Source organism: Rhipicephalus microplus, chromosome 7 (genome assembly GCF_043290135.1).
Source record: "Rhipicephalus microplus isolate Deutch F79 chromosome 7, USDA_Rmic, whole genome shotgun sequence".
NCBI lineage: Eukaryota > Metazoa > Arthropoda > Arachnida > Ixodida > Ixodidae > Rhipicephalus > Rhipicephalus microplus.
This window is the reverse complement of record NC_134706.1, coordinates 43633437-43656899: the sequence shown is the minus strand read 5'-3', so window position 1 is coordinate 43656899 and position 23463 is coordinate 43633437. Positions and strand designations below refer to the sequence as shown.

Genomic DNA, 23463 nt, shown 5'->3' with positions numbered 1-23463 from the left:
GGTTTCGAAAGTAACACCAAGGCACGTGTCTCTTCCTAGGAACGCGCGAGGGGTAGTGGCCCTAAATCTAACCCAAGGATCTCTGTTCTGCTCACGAACATAAGAAGCCTTCTTAACAAATATGATTCTTTATCTTCCGCAATAGATACCTGCGATGCACAAATAATTGTGCTAACCGAAACGTGGCTCCGTGCGCATGTGCAGGACTCAGATATTTTTAATCAAGCGAGTCATTTTGCAATTTATCGTTGTGATCGAACTGCGCATCGGGGTGGCGGTGTTCTGTTAGCGATATCCAAAAACATATCTTCTTCTTGCATACACATTGCCACCACTCTTGAAACTATCTGGGCTTTGCTCACTATTGGCCATGAAAAAATTGTCCTAGGCGCATGCTATCGTTCCCCTTCGTCGTCCTCAACATTTGTTAACGAACTCCACGACGTTATGAAGCACATCGTAACACGTTTCCCCAGTTATCCCATAATTTTACTCGGCGACTTTAACTTTCCAAACATAAATTGGACTACACAACCAGCTTCCATTTCTCCTTTTTCGACACAAGCTTCTGAGTTTTTTATTTTTGCTCTATATTTTCTTTAACGCAATTAGTAGATCATTCAACTAGAATATCGTCTCACGCAGCTAACACTCTTGACTTAATCCTAACTACGCGGCCCGATTTTACTTCCGACATAGCGTACTTGCCCGGAATCAGCGATCATTCTCTTCTCAGTTTTTCTTTTAATGCATCATTCCCAAAAGTTTCAAACAACAAAAAAGTAATTCGTGACTACAAAAAGGCGAACTTCCAGGCTAATAATCACGAGTTATCCATCTTTCTTGATACTTTTTTTGGCAAACTTCGATGATCATTCTGTTCAAACTAACTGGGACATATTTGCGTGTAAAGTTTACGATCTAACAGAAAAATTCATACCGAAACGCACTATCACGTGTAATCAACGCGCCCCGTGGTACAACGCCCACTTAAAAAGGCTGTTTAACTGTAAGAAGCGCCTTTATCATTCTGCCAGGAAATCGCCAACTGATTCCCGATGGGAAGCTTACAGATTAGCATCGAAAGCTTACATATCTGCACTAAAAGCTGCTAAATCTTCATTTTTATCACAAACCTTGCCATCCTTGCTTAATAATAACGTTAGAAAGTTTTGGAAAGTCATAAATCCGCCACATGATAACAGTATTTACTTAGAAGACGCATCGGGCAATTCCATTTCCTTGAGTGATTGTGCGGCTGTGCTCAATGATACATTCACGAAAAACTTTTCTGTTCCTTCCACATTTAATGCTCCTAGCGTGCAGACATATAATTTACCTGTAATGTCCTCCATTTATATCGAAGCGCCAAGTGTGGCTAAGTTGATTGCTGGACTTAAATACCATTCTTCTCCAGGTTACGATTTAATAGACTCGAAGTTTTTGAAGAATACAAGTTCATTTAGTTCTATTATTTTAACAAAAATATTCCAGCAATCACTTGACACATCTACGCTACCCATACAGTGGAAAATAGGTAAGGTGGTTCCACTCTTCAAATCTGGCCAAAAAACATCCCCCGCAAATTACCGCCCTATATCTTTAACTAGTACCTGCTGTAAATTACTGGAACATGTCATATTCTCACATCTAGTCAATTTCCTTGAATCAAATTCGTTTTTTACATCTGCACAGCACGGTTTTCGCAAATCGCTCTGATGCGAAACACAGTTAATATCTTTTACTCACAAGCTACATCGCATTTTAGACCAATCATCAAAAGCTGACTGTGTTTATTTAGACTTTTCCAAAGCCTTTGACAAGGTATGCCACAAGCTGCTACTACACAAACTAAGCAAACTCCAACTTGATGACATCATAATGAAGTGGATTGTATGTTTCCTTAAAAATCGCTCGCAATTTGTTTCAGCTAATAATCATAACTGTTCACTCAGCCAGGTTTCCTCTGGTGTCCCCCAGGGATCTGTTCTTGGACCTCTTTTGTTTCTTATTTACATTAACGATCTGCCTTCTCTTATATCCTCTAATGTTCATTTGTTTGCCGACGACTGCGTAATTTTTCGGGAAATAATTGCTGACAACGACTCCTACTCTCTCCAATCAGATCTAACTAGTGTAAGCAACTGGTGCAAAGAATGGTTAATGGAACCTAATGTCACTAAGTGTAAAGTATAGCGTGTATCGAGAACTACTAGTTGTATGCCTATATATCACCTGAACAATACACCACTTGAAATCGTTTCCTCTTACAAGTACTTAGGTGTTCATATTACCAACAATTTAACTTGGACCAAACACATCGAATAAATTATTAACGAGGCATACCGCATGCTAGGTTATTTACGTCGAAACTTTTTTTCAGCCCCGTCTTCTTTAAAACTTCTTCTATACAAAACACTAATCAGATCAAAACTAGAGTACGCAACACCAGTATGGGATCCTTGCCACGACAACTTACTCACCGCACTTGAACTTGTTCAGAATAATTCAGCCCGTTTCATTCTATCAAATTACAATAGAACGGCAAGTGTAACGGCAATGAAAAGTAGTATTGACCTCCCATCTTTAGCATCACGACGTCGCATTTTTCGCCTAACTTTATTTCATAAGGTTTATTACCATGCTTCTCTCCATGCTGAACTGCTTTCACAACCTCAGTACATATCATGTCGAATTGACCATAATCATAAAGTTGGAGTTGTTTCATCTAACACTAAATATTTTGCTGATTCTTTCATTCCAAAAACATCCCGAGAGTGGAACCACCTTCCCGCCGATGTTGTTTCCATACGCGTTAATCACCTGTTTCATCAAGCATTAGCTAATATGGTATAATCAGGATAATCTATGTTTTTTTCTATGTTTTGTACATCTTGTTACTCCCACTCCCCTCTTCAATGCCCATGGCCTTGAGGGTATAATAAATAAATAAATAAATAAATATTAGTGGTTTTGGGACGTTAAACCCTACATATCAATCAATCAATCAATCAAGTGTGCCAAAATTTACAGCTATCAATGTTTTGTATCAAGAAGCTCGGATACCCACTCTTGCTTGTAGATTCCGTATTTTAACAGTCAAAACGTAATCAAAATTTTCTGAATCCACTTTAAGAAGGCGACAGTTTGTATTCTTTGCCGAGTCCGGTGTCTTTTTCAATGAGCATTGGTCCCGTTTATATACACCCCAAGTGCTATTTGTTCAAACACTTCTGCATGCTCTAAATGCTAATATATTTGAGATCACACCATCTGACAAACCAATCGGCCAAGTGCAAATAGAATTTGACGATATCTTCCCCATGAATGCTAAACACTTACCCTCTAAATATTTGATTGGTTTATTATAACAACACCTGTCTCCATTAGGTACCAATATAGCAATTGCAACGGATGCATCTATGAGTGGCGAGAAGGGAGGTGTGGGTATTTTTTCTCTTTCATTATTCTGGTCAATTTGATTATGCCTCCCAGATTATACAGCAATCTTTGAAGCGGAAATAATGGCCATTATACTAGCTATTCGTAAATTTTCTGCGACTCATGCGACAGCTGAGATAGTGACTGACTCGTATTCCATGTGTTCATTTTTATCATCGTCGTCGGCATCAGCAGTATTAGAAACTTTTAAATCATTAATCCCAGCAGACATTCGTCTAGTGCGAATGATATGGGTGCCAGGCCATCGTAGTATATTTATAAATGAGATGGCTGACACTCGCGCGAACATCCCTTGATCTTCCGATATCTGCCAATCATGCTTCCTACAGCCTATGTAACAGCAACGAGGTTTAGAAAACTTTCCCTTCTTGAAGACTCATGAAAAATCACGATAACGAATCCAGATTTCTCGCTCCTGCACTTCGCATGGAATAATGAATGGTGTCCCACGCGTGAATTGGAAATCTCTATAACAAAATTACGTTGCCATGTACCACATCTTAACTTCTACATAAACAGGTCTGGTCTGGTGCCATTCCCTCTGTGGTCAAGCTTTAACGAATTTTAACATATCGACCATTTTCTTATCATATGTCACGGTTTCAAAAATCACAGAAAAAATTGCTTCGAAATTTTATCAAAAGAACTAGGAGTACTGCTTACTACTCATAATATTTTGTCTTTTGGCGCCGCTTCATTAGGACACAGCGAGAGGAACATCTGCGGGGCTCTCTGCGAATTCCTATGTAACACAAGAAGATTACCTTTATGAGCCATTGATCAGCTCTCGATTTTCACTAGCCAATCTATCATTTAATATTGAGCTGTAGCGCTGTAATGATTTAACCTTCAGAAGAATTGCATATAACGATTACACCTCAGATATTCAACAAATTCTATTAGTTCCCTCCTTCCCCCCTTCTTTACACTGTGCCAAAGTATTTCACAGTCAAAACAAAGTAATCATATTTCCCTAGTCTGGAAAACCTAAAAATATTGACTTGCATTAGCCACCGGCTTCTTGGCGAATTACCCTTAGTGGGTGAGAGCCACAAAAGAAAGGAACAAGCAAGCAAGAACGGAGCAGTGCATTCGGAATAAAGAGGAGGTCGACGGGTGGGCTTCGCCTTGGAGACGGCGGCTCGTTCCTTTTCTCTACATTTTGGTGCCGTGAAACTCGGTGGGAAGGACCTTCAGAGGTGAGACAGAGCGTACTTCACCAGTTTTGACCACAGTCGTAGCCTCAAGTACTTTTGTGAAGCCTTCGTCGCTAAAGCTGATGTGCGAGGTCTAACCACCGCTGTGACCTGAGAGCACGACTCCTGTTGCAACTAAGGCTACTAGGCGCACCTGTAGACTGACGTGAGTGCAGGCATCGTCTGGAGGTTTGCGAGACGAGAGCCCTCACGTCTGCTTCTGCTCCGTCCTGACGCGCCCTTCACGATGACGGCCCAATATTCACAAGTCAAGGCAGTCCATAGATCAACGACGTGCATCTTGACAGTGCAGCTCCGAGACTGAAGGTATCGTCTGGAGGCTTGCGAAACGGGAGCTTTCACGTCTCCTTCGGCTCGGTCCTGACTCACCCTTCATGACGATGGCCCGATATGCACAAGATCATGAAGAATGACAGCCCGACAAGTGACAGATATTCATTTGGTGAACCTTCTGCGGAGGATGCCGTGTTGACTCCGACTTCACCTCGTGACACGACCGGCCAGTAGTCTCTCCCGTTTCCGACACTGGACCAGATCATGCAGGCTCTTTACGAAAGGTGGAGTCAAACACGCAAGGCCGTCACGCAGGTCATCGCAGATATCGAAAATACGGCATATGGACCACCCAACAATCTGTGAGTTGCGCAAAGTTCGCCGAATTTCGACTGAACAGTACGAGCTTCTCAAAGGAATCGATGAGGAGATTGAAAACACAGTTGACGTCTATCATGTGGAAGCAGAGATGGAGAAAACAGAGCTTTATGAACCCCAAATCATTTTAGCGAAGGTCAGAGTAGAATATAAGGTCGCGGACGTAATAAATACTCGACAAGCTCGCTTGGAGGCCGTGAGGCAAGGGATTTTGACAGAAGTACAAGTTAAAGTGCACTCTTCATGTGTGGTGCCATCATCTAGCCTTTGCTTCGTCAGCAGCAATCTTGTCCTAAGAAAGTTAGACGACTCCAATTCATGACAAGTTGCTGAACGTGCTGGAAGCCGGAAAGTCCCCAATTTCGCCACCGTAACGAGAATTCAAGCACGTGCAGAACAACCACAACTTCCAAAGAACTATTCCACGTCTTTAGGGGTTCCGTCAGTGTACACTAATAATGAACCAAACGACACGACAGTTAGAGCAACTCAACTGCACATGCTGGAAGAGACTTGTACGAAGGAAAAACAGAAGGCATCTGGAAATACAAAGGATGACACACCAGAGCTTGAGGATGATTGCACGCCGAAGACGCCAGATGTTGTATTGCAGTCCTCACGTGAGTCACGTCCGTGCAACCAACTATTTGATGAAAGGAAACCAAGGCTAATTCACCAAGGGAAGATAAATTCAAAGTCAACGAGAAAACGGAAGCCTACTGCCAGTACTTATCAAAACTAAAGCACTTCGGGTAAGCCACAGAAGTCAAGATTAGAGAGACTGAGGTTGGCACGGCGTATATCTGTGAAGATGCGAAATGTCAAGACAACGTCAACCCCCCGAATAAGACAGCCCAGACCAACGTAGAGTGAAAGGGCTAATGCATCAAGGCAAGGACAGCCAAGAGAAAGAAATCTAGAAAAGGTCTGAGGAATAGCTACACTAAAATCTTGCGGAAGAGTCTGCATAATGGACCTTCCTGCCCAAGGAAACCAATCGTAGAAGGCAGTTTACCGAAAGTGACGCGTCCACTAGGAAGAGCGTGGAACAAGCGCCGTAAACATCGCAGGAAGGCCAAGCGCAGAAAGAAATCCGGATGATTCTATGCTCCCATTGCAACCATCGCTATTGCAATTTAGAACACATGCTTTGGCTTTGCCCTACCCACAGCGCAGCACAACTGAATACCCAAGAAGCTGGGCAGGAAGCCCTCAAGAGCAACGAATTCAAGCAGCAACTACAGGTGGTCCAGAGGGCCCAGGACATCGCTACAAGCCTTCGGCTGCCAGCGCCATCCTGGGCGGAGCCTCCAGGTTGAATTACGGGCAGAATGACCCTTTCTCAACCTCCTCAGAATAGGTTTAAATAAATTCAATCTCTCTCTCTCTCTCTCTCTCTCTCTCTCTCTCTCTATATATATATATATATATATATATATATATATATATATATATATATATATATATATATATATATATATATATATATATATATATATATATATATATATATATATATATATATATATATATATATATATATATATATATACAAGGACTGACATGGAACTTATATTGATGAACATTGTGTACTCGGAACCCATGCGTGATTTTAGTGTTCTGCGTCGTCATTTGCCACTGTGGGGGCGCGGAGGTTGTTAAAGATTATGTATAAGACAAGGAGTGGTGATACCATCATTAAGATCAGAGCAGTGCATTCCAAATGAAGAGGAGGTTGACGGGTGCGCTTCGCCATAGAAATGGCGGCTCGTTTATTTTCTCTACAGAACACAATAAACTAATAAATTCGCTAACACACATCGATTTACCATAGTACATCGTGGCGTAGGTTCACTACTTTTTAAAAGATAAAGAAGTTTATTGCTTTCAATCTGACATATGCACTTCAAAGTATAAACAAACTAGAGGTCTCCCCCAAGGTTCAGTACTGTCATCATTAATATTTAATACTTTATTGCGCACAATTTCTGTACAACATGATGTAGAGCTGAATGTATACGCTGACGACATCGCATTTTATGCTACAACTACAGATATACATACACTATTTCAGTTGCTACAGTTTTATATGAACGCTCTGGACGCATAGTTAGATGACACTAATCTCTCAATAAACATAAGGAAAAGTGCAATCGTAGGTTTTACGATAAGGTTTCCAGTGCAGATTTCCATTCTTTACAGACAGGACTTCATCCCACACGTGAAATCGAATATTATAGGAGTAACTTATTATGAAAACGTAAATTGAAGTCCGCATATAGCAAACATATGACAGCTAAAAGAGCACGGCTGCTTGGGATACTTCGTAGACTCAGCAATAAACGTTCTGGTTTACGTCGTGATGTGCTGGTCGTGATATACTACATGTATATTCGCCCAATATTGGAGCTCGGCTGTGTCTTGTTTTCTGGAGCACCCACCTACAAAAATAGATCGCTGGTACTACTAGAACGCGAAGCTTTACGTTTATGTTTTAGACTCCCTAAATTTGTCGCGATTAATATTTTATATAAGGAAGCGTGCCTCCCTTCTCTTCGTGCTAGGTTCCAAATACTAGCAGCTTATACTTTCCTAAAAATATATGCATCCCCAAAGAGTAGGTAGCAGTATGTTTTCATTAAGGAGACAACGTCCTTTTTTAACCAGGAGTGGTCTATATTAAGGCGTCCACAAGTCATCGTCGTAAAGAAGCTCTTGGAAACAAGACAAGTAAACACTCGTGAGGTACTGGTAATAAGAACACCTATTCAAACAATGAAAATAGAATTTGACTATATATCTACTAATAGTTGCGACAAATCTTCCCAGTAGATGCCTAAATGCCATTTTAAAAGACAACCTGGCAAGTTTAGAAATAAATATTTTGAAAGCAAGTGATGCTCCAGTTTGCGAAGTAAAGGCAGGAGTCAGAATTGCATCTTCAGTGTCGGATCGGCTTTTTCCAATTCGTTTACCCAATTTTACACCTATTTATCAAAAGCAATTACTTGCGATTCTCTTAGCATCAAGAAAATTGTCTCAATCAATAACAGATGCTATTATTTTCTCAGACTGTCTGTCTTTGCATAGTTCATTATCTGCGCCTAAAATGTCCAATGTTTTAAAAGTATTTTACGCCCTTGCCCCAAGACATTTACGACTCATTCCCTTGGTGTGGATACCAGGGCATAAAGGATACCCTCATTGAATATGCAGATGCACTCGCAGTGGCCTCACATAATTATCCCACAATTTCTATATTTCTGATGCTAGCATTTATTGCCATGGCATGCTTTAAAAAGTTTGTCATATCAGATCATTTTGAAAAATCTCACTTGGCAAAATCTCATTTTTTTTAATTTTAAGTATACCTTGCAAAATTGTTTCTGCTTTTCTGGAATGCCAGAGATATCAATTACGAGACTACTATGCCAAGCCCCTCCACCTCACCCCTGAATTTTCATCTACACAGGTCTGGTCTGGCGCAGTCTCCCCTATGCCTCCACTTCAACAAGAGTGAATCCCTTCATCATTTCCTCTTAACTTGCAGGTTATATGCAAAGCAAAGGAGGAGACTGTTAGAACCTCTCCTAAGGTTGCCTCTAAATTTATCCCTTCCAGTGGTCCTCTCCTTTAGAACAACTGAAAAGGAATTTAGCCACAGGAACGAGTGAGGCCGCATGCGATTTTCTAAAGGCAACAAAACGATTAGAATGTTAAGCTGAGGCATAAATTCATTTTATTTCTAACTATAATACTTGCTTGTTTTTTATTACCTCTATTTATCTTATTTCTAATCTATCATTTACCAAGTGGTTCTTTGTTTAAACATCCCTATGTAAATAACCCAGATATTACCAATGAGGCACCGTCCGCTTCATGGCCGGTTCCCCGTAGTGGGTTTCGCCAAGACTCTGAGTAACAATCAACCAACCAATCCTATGAGCAAGCAGTGGTTGCTGGGGTTTGGGTAGGGGCCTGGTGGCTTGAATTCCTCTTAATGCATGTTTTTTGTTTTAATTTTCAAGGATTTTGCATTGTGTTACAATTTATCATGAACATCAAGCGGCCAGACATTCTTGTAAAGAATATTGTTATAAGTGGGTTCGGCTGCACATGTATTGAGTGTGCAGCACACTAAGAAACTCACCTGGACTTTGCCCACTCCCATCACCGCATCCAGGTGCTGCTTTAAAGAAAAAAAACACAGTAGGTATTGGGTTGCACAAATACATTGTCATAGTTGGCAAATAAATGTAACAATACTTCATGACTAGAAATATTGGAATTTTTTACAAACGTAATTCATTTGCAATAACACAAAATAAAATGCGCTAAGTGGTTATTATGGCAAAAAAATTTACAACAGGATCATTCATGAAACAGTAAATGAGGATATTCTGATATCATAATGTCTAGCTTAAAGACAAGTACAGCCACACTGTTGATGAAATGCTATTTTATTCGCTCATTTGCCGCATATGCATGTACTATATTGTATGTATTATGCTAACGACGCGAGCGAGATGGCTTCACAAAATTTGTTTTAAGCCATTCGTGTTCTTCCTCTTATTAAACAGATTACATGCGCGCTACGAACGTTCATGCCATCGACAGACAGACAGACAGACAGACAGACAGACAGACAGACAGACAGACAGACAGACAGACAGACAGACAGACAGACAGACAATGAACTTTATTTGATCCTGAGGAGCTTTTGCGGGAACCCCTATCGGGGACCCGCGAAAGCCGCTGGCCACGTCCAAGTCGGGGCTGGGACACCGTGATGTTCCGCCCTTTCTTGGGCCCTCTGGATTGCCTGGATTTGTGCTTGAAGCGATGGGCTCCGGAGTGCTTCTTCCCAGTCGGCTTCGCTGGATAGAGGGCCATTAGGTGACACGGGGCATTGCCAAAGCATGTGCGCTAAGGAACAATAAATTTCATTACATTCCGGACAACTTGAGTCAACATCTGTGGAGATACGACTAAGAAGGCCCCGCGAGGGGAACGAGCCCGTCTGGAGCATTCTACTTCTACTAATTGACTGAGACCTATCTAACTTCGGGTGAGGAAGAGGATAGGTTCTTCTACTTAGCCGATAGTGAGACGTGATTTCGTTAAACGTAAGGAGTGGATCGTTATGCTGGATTTCATCCTGACCCCATAAGGCCTCCATGCCGCCGCGGCGCGTTAGATCTCGCGCACGGTCATGGGCAAGCTCGTTGAGGTTAGGTACGTGCTGATGAACGTCCGCACCCATATGGGCGGGAAACCAAGAGATTAAGTGAGTGCCAGGGTCTGTTCCTTTTTCTATATTGGAGGCAGCCTCCCGCGCTATGTTGCCCGACTCAAAAGCTTTGATGTACGCTCGCGAGTCTGTTAACACGGTGGTATGTGAGCAGTCGGTCATGGCCAGGGCTATGGCGACCTGTTCTGCAACTGCGCTCGTAGCTAACCTGACCGAGGCTGAGGAGCGTAATTCCCCGTTGCCGTCAATGACTGCCAGCACGAATGTGCTAGACTTGCCGCACTGAGCCGCGTCGACAAAGACAGTCGATTCTCGATTCTCGGCGGCGTTCTGTAATATCGCCCGTGCTCGGGCTTTTCGCCTCCCTACATTGGATTGCGGGTGCATATTTTGAGGGAATGGGCTGACCACAAAGGTTTCCCGGACCTCCCGGGATAAGGTAATTTCCCGTTCAGCAAGCATTCTGGGAGCCATGCCAGCCTCGTCCAGGATGCGTCTTCCTGCCCTGGTTGACGAGAGCCTGACCACCTGGGCGGTGACCTGCGCTTCGATCACTTCATCAATCTCGTTGTGCATACCGAGTTGTCTTAATTTGTCAGAGCATGTGGTTACTGGTAACCCTAGCACCTTTTGCTAGGGTTACCAGTACTGTATGTGGTTACTGGTAACCCTAGCTAGGTAACCCTAGCTCTTACGGATGAGAGTGTCTAGCTTTTTTTTCCGTTCTAGTCCAGGTAAGCGCCGGTGCTACATAATTAATGTGGCTCATCAGGAAGGCACGATGGATCCGAAGTAGGTTGGCTTCCCTTAGTCCCTTTTTGCGTCCTGATACTCTAGCAACAAGTCTCAGCATGCTTTCGATTTTGGCCGTAATGTGCGTCAGGGTTTTGGCGTTACACCCTCTCGCGTCAATCAGTAGTCCTAGGATTCTGATTGAAACTATTCGTTGAATGCGCTGTCCATTTCTTGCAAAAAGAGAGATAGGAATTTGGTCGAGGTGTGTAAGTCTCCTAAAGCCTTGCCTGGCCGGCCTTTACAGTAACAGTTCTGATTTGTTCGGAGAGAGTTGGAGGCCTGTGCCTTCTAAGTAGGACTCCGTTTCGTCTAGGGCTGATTGCAGCGCGTTTTCTACTTCTGCGAGTGATTCTCCCGGGCACCAGATCATGATATCGTCCGCGTAAAGTGAGTGGCCTATATTGGGCAGGAATCTGAGCCTCCCCGATGAGCCCTTCATGACTATATTGAATAACAAGGGGGAGATGACCGTCCCTTGGGGAGTGCCTCTGGCTCCTAAGGCGAACTCTTCTGACATGCCATCGAGCGGCATTTTTATTCATCACGCGTTGGCGCTATTTTGCGCTACGTTGATACTTGCGAGGAAATTAAACGAACCCCATGACATCATAACGGCACCTTGTCATGTTCGTTTCAAGGTACAAGGAGTGTATTTCATCATGCGGTTCTCTTAACTCACTCTCGATGTCGATCGTGCACAAGCGTCGCGTCATGCAAATTTAGGTATCTGCCTACTTTGCCAAATGACCACGGAAGCCCCATGACACTTTAGTGCATTTAACTACGTACTTGACATTCTCAACGCGATAGTCATGCGATCATTTGTCAAATAGTGCGATTAAAAAACGGTGCTACAGGTAGTTCGAAATACAATCTCACGGAGATGACGTGAAAAGAAGTTTACAATAAAAGCGCTATCAACTGAATTTATTGAAAAAAACTTGATGGTAAGAGGACTTTCATGAGAGAGAAAAATTGGTTTACAATGAAAGTGGGGAGGTGGGAGCACCAATCTTGCTAAATGTCTTTAGGCGTTGGTCGGGGGCTGATAGCTTAAATTTTTTCAATAAATTCGTTTGATAGTCTGCACTTGTATTGTTCACTTAATTTCATGTTTTCTCCTTAACTTTGTAATTTGCATTAACTGTAGCGCAGTTTTTCAGTCATGGAAAACCAACTAGACCAGTACCCTGCTTTGCTCACGTTGTCAAGAGTATTCATTCTGCGCTGATGTGGTGCGAATTTCGGAACACGGGAAGTTAACAGTTTGACCGGGAGAACACAAAGACTATATTAGAAATGTCCAGGCTTGCATGACGTGATGTTCATGTGATGCCTAATTAAATCCTATGCATTCGATGCCTAATCGAAGCTTCTAAAGATATTCAAGCGGCTGGGAAAGCACGTCTAAAACGTGGTTGCTTGCATTCAAACACCTGATAGAATGGTAAGAAGGACAACGCCTAACGTAAGCTATTGTCACATTGTCAATGAGGTAAATGATTATGACGTAACAGCAAAAAGGTCACCAGTTCCCTAAACACTTTAAGCAGGTTTCAGCACGTGAAAAACCAGTAACACTAAAAACACAATAATATTGGCCTGCGAATCGACAGATGCATAAAAGCCCAAACTTTTCCGTTACTTATGCAAGATTCACAAAACATCCTTGTGTAATTTTTGCTGCTCTTTAATGAGAATACAGCAATCTATGTCATGTAAAAAATATGACTATAGAGAAGAATTTTGTGCTGTAATCTTTGTGATAGCCCTTAAGTTCGTTGTGAAACGTCAAAGTTTGTCGTGAGTTAAGCGACTCTACATTATTATTCTTTATCATATAAGACATTCGCCCTGTTTTAAAGTACATAACTACAACTCTCCTTAATGTGCCTAGTAATGTGCTAATTGAGCGGAAAATGAAGTTTGATATGAATTATCGTAACACGTCTCGTGAAACGAAAACAGTTAGGCCGATCTGCTTTGTCAACAACTATAGTGACATCATCACTACAATTCAAGAATTACGGTGCGCATACCGAACTATAATGTCGAATTTTGTGAAGCGTTATCGTTTTCTTTCCTACGCATTACTTCCACCACATATACTGAACGTAACAAACTTAAACAACACAAGAAGTGTTGTAAACTTATTGACCTATTACGACTACGCAATCATCTTTCCTGATTTTCGTTTCTTGCCTATTGCATCACATATACTGAGGTAATAAACTGAAACCGCACAAGAAGTGTTGTAAGCTTATTGACTTATTTCGACTACGCAATCATCTTTCCTGCTTTTCGTTCCTTGTCTATCTGCCCTAAATACTAGCACATAACTTTTTTATGGGCAGATTGCCCAAGAAAAGAGGTTTGCGCAGCTTTAAATTACGAAGCAACCCTGCCTATCTTTCGAAAGGGTAACGATTATTTAACCGTAAAGTTGCACTTTGTAATGACAGTGTTATGCTGCAGTAAATTTGTTTTTCAAATGCACAGGTTATGCGTTAATTGTTGTGTTAGTAGGCAGTTTTAAAATAGCGCACCACGAGCCCTTGCGGTGCGGTCGCTACCATGGCGCACGCGTCGTAATGCGAGGCGGCGTTTGCGTTCGCGGCCCGCGCACAGAAAATCCGAAATAGCGTGCTGCGATCACGGGCCACATGTGGCCCGCAAACGCTGTTTCGAGGCTACGGTGTCGTTGCGATCTTGCGCTATGTTTTGCAGCAGGGAAACGCTATTCTAAATCTCATATGGCACCCGCTACGCCCGCAACGCCTGCATGCAGCCCCTGCAAACGGCTTTCTTAACCTCCCTAATATATATAACGCGAAACTTCAGCCAACTCTTAGTTGTTTAAACACAAGAACCTGTCGTCTATGAGAAACATAAACTCACGAGGTGGATTGCGATTCTTTGATGTACCTGCAAAACAGACGCATAAGAAAGTATTTCAATTCAACAAATGAGTGCAACATATTCACCGAAGACTCTCATTCAAGGCAACAAAATAACGTTTACTACACATGAACTACAAAGATCGTTCAATACATCGGCATTGCTATAAATAAATAGATTGTTAGGTGCTAACTTTGTTCGCCAAAAGTGACACCTATTAGGCATTTTGTTTCTCAAAATCAATAAACAATCGTAGGCAAAGTTTCAAATGACTCTTAAAGTTTTGTGAGGGATACATTCAAAATGATGGTCTGAGGATATGCGCATGTGACTGTCTCACCACATTCTGAGAACAAACCGTGGAGTCAAGCTTCATCATAGAGGTGTGAAAAACGCTTCGCAATTCAACTACCGCGATTACGTCACAGCTGTGGTGCTAGCATGCATAAAGGCCACCAGGCTCGTCTAAGCAGTTGCTACGTTGGACTACGTAGCAGCACGTTCCGCAGGAATAAAAATTTTGGCAGATCCTACGTATACGTGGGAATCGACAATATTCGAAACATGCGGAGGTAAGTGACCATGTTGCATTTTTTTTTCGATATACCGACACATCATAAAATCATGGTATATATATATATGTACAAATGTTGCACGCAGAGACTAAAGAGTTGCAGATGCCCCACCACGGTGGTCTAGCGGCTAAGGTACTCGGCTGCTGACTCGCAGGTCGCGGGATTGAATCCCGGCTGCGGTGCTGCATTTCCGATGGAGGCGGAAATGTTGTAGGCCCGTGTGCTCAGCTTTGGGTGCACGTTAAAGAACCCCAGGTGGCCGAAATTTCCGGAGCCCTCCACTACGGCGTCTCTCATATTGATATGGTGGTTTTGCGACGTTAAACCCCACAAATCAATCAATCAAAGAGTGGCAGATGTTTGTATAACAAGATTTTTTGCGCTTGCGCAACGATGCCAACTGTAGCACGCTTATTAGCAACACCAGCAGCTGATATGAAGCGCTGATGCTTGTGAAGATTCTAGCCCTTGACCCTGCTACATCGATCAAATTCAGCGCATGGCAACTAACCATAATTGGCGTTAACTCGAAGTGACGGCTGTGCCAAAAAGGTACATATGTATTGTTTATAATATTTGGTAGGCAGCACTGTAACCACTATTGACGTTTCAAAAAGATAAGCTTCTGTTTGAAAAGTAGTTGCGAAAACTGGCGTAGCTCTGTGGTAAAATGCTTCATTGTTACGCAGAATGCTTGGATTCAATTTCGACTGGCACCCGGACATTTATTCTTTGCATTCGTGGGGTCAACGCTATCGATGTCGAGTACTTCTTAACGCTCGCACGTTAAACTTGCCCGTGTGTGCTCGTCACCCCTAGGTAGATACTTAGTGTCAACCACCTGTGGCACATACGCGCATTTCAGCGGCACATACCTGCCCGTGGGTTCATGCCAAGTTCATGCCATGTTAATGGGATGACCGCGAGAACACCCAAACGTAAGCGGCTGGCTAGATAGATAGATAGATAGATAGATAGATAGATAGATAGATAGATAGATAGATAGATAGATAGATAGATAGATAGATAGATAGATAGATAGATAGATAGATAGATAGATAGATAGATAGATAGATAGATAGATAGATAGATAGATAGATAGATAGATAGATAGATAGATAGATAGATAGATAGATAGATAGATAGATAGATAGATAGATAGATAGATAGATAGATAGATAGATAGATAGATAGATAGATAGATAGATAGATAGATAGATAGATAGATAGATAGATAGATAGATACGCTCAAAGTCACCAAATTTCGCTAAGAAATGCTTGGCATTTATAAAAGTTTATTTCTTAGGCCCTATGAGTCACTTAGTACTCGACACGAGCTGGATTGTTCTTGTCGTAATAGAACTTTTTTTTTTATCGTCGGAATCCCACTCGTAAATACAAGTTCGAAACACAAAATGAAAATCAGCATCATATGAAAATCAAGTGATGAATAAGTGAGGCAATCATTATACTTCAGTTATTATTTTATCATGAGGACTGAACGCTGGGTGATTTGGTACTCTATAACAACAAAAAGTGTGAAAAAAAGACAGACACAGAATGCACATGCACAAGTGCAGTGCATGTTTCTTCTGTGTACTTGTCGCTTTTTCGCGTACTTTACATAGTTGTTTTATGAGTAGTTCAATATGCTGTACCTACTCCAATGATGCAGATTCAAGAGTGACGCACTGTTATCAGAATAATTTAGCAAAGAACTTGTGAATACTTGCCGCGATTGTGATGTCGGTAAAAAGCTAAGCGTTCTAGGCGTGAGTTTTCTCCTGTTTCAGTTTGTTATCGTGACGCCCGCACCCATAGGAGTTAATAATGCATTCACTCATGGTCAAGACATACGTTTAGCGTAGACGTTCTCTTCTGTACAAGTGTTCTAAGTTGTGCGTTAGGCGTAATAAATATAGTAATAAACGGCGAACTGTGGCAGTTCTTAACCAATCTAAGAAGGTGTGTATGCCACTAGATTGTTGTGATTATCTTGGTTTGACCTATCAAAGTAAAATGATGTATTCATATAAGAATACTTCTTTTGGAATTGTTTTCCATGAACACACCAAATAATTTGTAATTGTAAATTTCAATCAAAATAATTCTGTATAAATAAGGACTAACCATTTGTCGCTTTTTCCTGCGAGGGCGCTGTAATGGATGATGAGACATGTTTTAACATGTGAGGCAATAAACCTTCTACATATAATAGTGACGATAAATAACAAAAATACTGCAGACGTGGTATAACTATTATTTGCAACTATATATAGAAGGAGAAGAAACCCATTTTGTGAGCAAAGTTTTGGATATGAATATATATAAGACTAACAAGTGTTTTTTTTTCCATCAAGCGTAGCGTGCATATATGCATTTACTAGAAGCAACACAAAATAATTTATTATTTCGTATTTTTCCTATTACAGAAATATATTCACGCTAGGCTTGATGCAAGAACTCCGTGTTATTAGAATTTCATTATATGCATTTGGGTCTATGTGGTTAGTTTCTTTTGAAAAGTCTTTAGCAACATGATTTGTCGTCATCACTTATGTTTCGAAGGTGGTTATATAGATCGAGTAATAAAAAAGCAGTTTTTTCACAATATTGGAGCTCTTTCAGGGGTTCAAAATTGTTAAGAGCTTCTAGAAGCAACATAAGCGTAGCTTGAGCCGTAGCTTAAAAAGAGGGCGGAGCTGACCGGGTGTTTTTGCACTAGTGATGCCAAGCCTAGAGGAAGTGCGAAACTAGACGGCCTTCTTCTATCACTTTTCTCGTTGTTTTTTCTAGTTTGCCATGTCATCTTTTTTCACCTCTCTCTGTTATTGTGTCCTTTTTACTCCGTTTATTTATTGTTCTTTCTTGATTTTTGCATCATTTTCTTTCTATTCGTTTCTTTCTATTTCTTTTTATTTCTGCACTTATTTCTGGTACTTTTTTTTGTGTCACTTTTGTGTCACTTCTCTATTTCTCGCTCGTTTCCTCTTTGAGGTTCCCATTTATTTATTTCTGTCTGTGCATTTATTTTGATTTATTTCTCTCAATTCCCCTGCTTAACTACATAGTTCCTCTTTTCCTGCGTCCTCACACTCATATTTCTCCACCCACACTCACTTCCCTTTCCTACTCGCTTCCTATACGACACTGAAAAAGCCCATGTTGCGATCTGTGAGAAGAGCCGGAACACAGGTCAGCTCGTTGTACGTAAAGTAAATGTTTTGCGCACTACAATGAAACAAAATCGATGGATAAAGAACAATACGAGAAAACGCCAGCGCTTGTTTTTCCCCGTATCGTTCTTTATTCATCTTTTTTATTTTCATTTTAACCCAGCCACGAAAACTTTACTATATATTCTGTGAGCTGCCTGGATAGCATAGTTCTTAGGACGCTGGCCTTCAAATCGCGGATACGCAGGCTCGAAACCTCCCAAATCGTGAGGACTTGTTTTTCATGTTTCTCTCTCTTTCACTTCCCGCACATCTCTTTCGCTCTTTCACTCACCCGCTTGAGATATGCTGAACACTTTGGCGCACGGGTTCCAAAAGTGAAGTAAAAAAATTCAGAAGCGGACGAAAAGAGCACGTAGCGATTGGTCATGATGGCAGTTTTGGGTGACTATTGGCAATTTTTTTTAGAGCTAGAACAGCTTCGCAACACAAAAAATCAGAATATTTAGTGGTCCAAAGCAACAACTAAAACATAAATTAGCCGCAATGTGCTCTATCACGCAGAAGAGGTGCATTTGCACAAATCAACTCTACCTGAAAAATTCATCTGCTACTAAGGAAAAGAAAACATCTGCTGTCAGACCAAATGAAACATTTTACTATTATTCTGTGCAAGTGTTTTGTGAATGACGGGGAATTACGCCAGCTGCCTTGATAAATGCTCAGTTTCTTGACCTGGAAAAAATTTCCTCTGTTTCAGGTTTTCTTTTTAACTTTATATACAAGGACAACAAACAGCCTGTTGGCAAGATGCTCATGGGTGAGTGGCGTAAGTAAAATAAGCAAGACTGCTATTTTTATGTTACCGCAAGAACATTTCCTTCCAGACTAAACTAAAAAAATTGAGAAACGTAGGGGGATGAGATATTTAAATTAGTCTTTAGAGTTTACGCTTGCAAGCAGAAGTACCGCAACTCAAGAAAAGGTTTATTATTGTTTTGTTTTTTTTTATTTCCAGCTATATTTGTCACGGACAGCGGTCACGGCAGTGGTCAACTACGGTACCCTTGTTGTGATATCACAACAGCCTTCGCTGCAAAGGACACTACAAGGGCCATTTTACAATTTTATCACTTGGCGGAATTTCATTTGGTTACTGCCACAGGGATATATGCTCCACTGTGTTTGATTACATCAACGCAACTAAAAGATTATGGTGCTAGTGAACCCTAACCTTATCACAAGTGCATGTAGCGCCTCAGAATGCGGCGCTCGTCAAGGAAGAAGTGGTCATTGGGCGGCGCAGCGGGTGCAGCGTGACAATAAAAAATGAGTTCGAAAAGCGAACGCTGTCAGGGCGGGATCTTTCAATCTTTCTCGTGTTAGCTCCGACAGATAATGGTGACCCGATAAAGAACACACAGCCGTATCATCCCGCATGGATCCCACCGGTCTGCCACCAATTCTACCGGTCCTGACGCCCAAGAAGACGCCAGACCTTGCAGTGCGGCAGTCGCTGCGATTCAACATGTCGACCTCTCACCATTTTGGCTCAACAGCCCCAGCACAAGGTTTCTGCAGGTCGAGGCGCACTTCCGTCTACGGCAAATCACCAGCCAACAGACCAGGTACTGGCATCTGGTGTCCTGCTTACCTCCGGACGTAGCCGGCGACTTAGCTTATATTTTAGCGTCACCGCACCCTGCCAATCCTACGACACGTTGAAGGCAGCTGTCATTTCCCGCAAGTCAAAGTCCGAACACCGCACACTTCAACAGCTCATCACGTCTACAGAGCTCGGTGAACGTCGGCCATCACAGCTCCTGCCACGCATGCGCCACCATCTCGGTGGCCCCTCCACCCCTCAAGAGGAGAAGCTGACGTGACTTGTTCCTCCAGCGCTTACCGCAGAGCATGGTCTCGGTACTCGTGGCTGCAGGAGATGTCCCTGCAGACACACTCGCTGAAATGGCTGGCCGAGTGGCGGACTACTCGCGGGCACATAGCCTCAGTGCCCTTACCACACTGCCACCGGCCACCGCGGCAGACCCGGCACTCGCGAGCATCGAGAACCATTTAGTCGCCCTTGCCAGGCGCCTCGATGACTTCGTACCTGCGAATTGTCGACCTTCATCCAGGTTCCAAATACACAGTCGCCCCTCGACGCCCCCACGTTCTCCGGTACTTCGGCCAACCAAAGCGCGGCGTGACGTCTCATCCTCAACCGTGGGCTGGTACCACCGCTGATTTGGTGCCTCTGTTCGCAAGTGCACTCACTCATGCTCCTGGTCGAGAAATGCGACGACCTTCCACTGATGGTGGCAAGTGGTTCTGGTCGAAAATCATGCCGTCTTTTCTATGTTTTTGATACGATCACTGGTGGTTGCTTCCTAGTCGACACAGGAACCCAGGTTAGCGTAATCTTGGCCACGTGTGCAGATCGCCGTCGCAACGAACAGGCCTGCCCGCTCTGAGCGATCAACAATTCCGCCATTCGCACATACGGCCAACGCTCCATTACACTTGACCTTGTACTACCCCGTACGTTCCGCCCCTATGACGGACTACGGGATGCCGTCCTACGATTTTGCGGCGCTGAACACCACCTCCGACAAAAGACAGACCACAAGGAAGGTGCTTCTTCATCTACGCTGATGAAGCCTTCCTCGCGGTTCCTCTCGACCTCATCCCTTCCAGCGCTGCGCAACAACAACGAGGTAAACGACCTTCTTACCACAACCGACTCCGCTAGCGTATCGCTGCACACAACGCCCGAAGCAACGCTTTTGGTTGACCGGTTGGCGCCTGCGGACACTTCGGTGAACACGACGATTTTCGCGCCTACTGACGCCGTGTGCGACACCCAAGCCAGTGCTACCTGTAACCTCTTCACCGACACCACGTGCGGCACCATAACCGAACAAGCTGCCGTCTTCCACGCCAGCAGCAAAGCTACCGCCAGCATGGCAACGACTGCGAAGGACGTTCCAGTTATGCCCATGGCGAAGTTACCCGATTGTTACTCCCCGGCTACGCAATCATGTGGCCAGCATATCATCCCAATCCCAAGAGCACCTGTGGCGGCTACCATAGGGGGTGACGTAGCCACATACGTGGCGTGCCATGGTCTGGTACAGTCCAAGTGTGCTGCGGATTCCGGCTTGCTGCCGGCCATCTCTGAGGACAGCGCGGAAGAGCTTGAAACCAATCAGCACGTTCCGCATGACATTCGATGAAGCAGCGGCTTTGATCAGTGCTGCTCGAGTCCGCGGCCTTTTCCTTCAGCACACGCGAGAGATGTACCAGCGTTGCTGCTATTCACGTACACCTTGCACTCGTGCCACCAGCCCGTTGCTGTTCAACGCACTTGTCCGCCGACGTATCTACAGCCCGTCGGAAACCACAGTGTGCAACGCAGAGCCTTTCTTCCGGCATGCCGTTTCAAGGACCATCGACCAGCGTGCTCACTCCCGCACCTCATGCAGACAGCGTCAAATTCTCAACAACGCTCGTGCCTACAGCTTTCATGCAACACTTGCGACACTTGCCCTCACGAGACATCATCACGCTCTGCCCCATTTTCACTAAAGTATTATCTGAAAGGCAACCGGTAGTGCCACCGATGCTCGCGGCCACAAGGGCCTCGGCATGTCGCGTCAATGCTGGCTACCAGATCTGTTTGGCATGCACCTCGCCCACTTCGTGGCTCCCAGTGTCGCCCACCGGAACTGTGAGACACGCAACGTTCTTTTTTTTTCGTTGACAACCTGGACTTTCCAAACGGACACTTTGCGGACTGTAATTCATGTATATAGTCTCTTTTCATCTTTCTATTTGTACATATGTTCTCGATCGCGCAAAGCGCTAGGGGGGGGGGGGGGGGAGCCCTGTAGCGCCTGAGGATGCAGCGTTCGTCAAGGAGGAAGAATTAGGCACTGGGCCGCGCAGCGGGTGCAGCGCCATATTAATAAATGAGTTCTAAAAGTGACCGCTGTCAAGGTGGGACCTTTCTCGTGTTAGTTCCGACATGCAGTAATCAGATGCGGCAATTAAGGCAACCGAGAGCTAGAGAAAGAAAGAGGGGCAGGCATGCGATCTATTGATACACCTTGGAGGAGAAATGATCTCGCATAAAAGAAACACCCACGAATATACTTATTTTTTCTACGTTCAATCACTGTTTTGCCGACAAAAAGTACATCCGTCAATTCTCAATTCGTTAGAAAATCCCATGACTACAAACGTCGACGGTCACGAAAAGTTTAAAAATTCTGTCTCTGCAACAAACCGTAGAGGTATTAAAGTGCTGCCCTAGGAAAGTTTTCACATAACATATTCACAAAAGTTCAATTGCCATTCTTTTAAACACCACATGCGGCACGGTTCGGTTAGAAGCAAAACATACTAGTTATATTATTGTTAAAAACTTACCTACTGCAATAAGAAGAAACAAATACCAGCACATATTCATTGCTCCCTTGCACATGTAACTGTTTGAAAAAGAACGTAAAAAACTGCTTAAAGACGTGGCTATATATCGTACAGACGCACTATCTCTGTTTTATTCAGAACTCAGGCTTAGACTTTCTGTCTTGTATAAAGTTTGAGCTTCTTCATAGTTCAAATGAAAAGTACTCTTTGAATCATTCATTTCAGTCTTCTGAAAATAGTGTGTTATTTAGCATTATTTTGCTCACATATAGTAAGCAGTGTTTTGTATTTTTGCCGACCCGACTAATCTTCACGCGGCTGACAAAGTTCGCAATTCCCCTAGGAGTGTAACGTATGGACACTCAATTGTTTTTTTTTCGTCACTGAAGAATATGACGAACACCAATCGTCTATTTTCTGTATTTGGTTCAGAATGAAACACTCCATCGCACAGTGAAGTCTGCACAAAAAGCTAAATTTTCGTGCGCATTGACCTATAGCATTCAGCTTTATTGTATGCTTTAGTAAACGAACAGTTGCAGAAACACAAAAGTCACACGGACTCCTACGCATCATCGTAGCACGGCTTGAAGGTCAAAGTGATCTTCGTATTGTTTTTCACATTAGAATGAATGCTAGACATCCTTCATACAACGTCACTTAATTGACCCCTTCCTATTGTGAGAATTCTTGTGCGAACATAGTTTCGCATATCCTCCAGGCTTATAAGCATTGGAAGCTTAAATTGGTCTTGGAAGGCGTCTGGGATGAGCGCATCATTGACCAAGTGAGGATGCAATGAAATGTCGTCATTATGTGATGTCTAGTTAGGTCCCAGTGGGGCAACCATGGCAAAATTTTGAGGACATCAGAAACTTTCACAGTTTAGGTACCTTGCTTATGTCATAGGCTGAAGTTATCAGGTCATCATAAGTTTTGCAACGCCACCGGTGGTCGGTTTTTGCCATTGCATAGGCATTTAAGGTTTCACCTTCAAACGTTGCTTG

At 43.1% G+C, this 23463-nt stretch overlaps 1 protein-coding gene across 4 annotated transcripts in view; it reads right to left on the bottom strand.

The window, feature by feature from the left end:
* The window catches only part of LOC119179952 (uncharacterized), a 96088-nt gene extending 73361 nt beyond the window's left edge, over window positions 1-22727 (bottom strand). For 3 of the 4 annotated variants that reach the window (XM_075869086.1, XM_075869087.1, XM_075869084.1), the window contains exons 1-4: window positions 22457-22727; window positions 16980-17006; window positions 14275-14301; window positions 9481-9519 (exon numbers count right to left, since the gene is read on the bottom strand). In XM_075869086.1, coding sequence (XP_075725201.1) covers window positions 9481-9519; window positions 14275-14301; window positions 16980-17006; window positions 22457-22511 — 148 coding nt within the window. In that variant the 5' untranslated portion in view covers window positions 22512-22727. The remainder of the gene's footprint in view (window positions 1-9480; window positions 9520-14274; window positions 14302-16979; window positions 17007-22456) is intronic. The other variant, XM_075869085.1, reaches the window with a different exon arrangement.
* Between the last annotated feature and the right edge of the window lie 736 nt (window positions 22728-23463).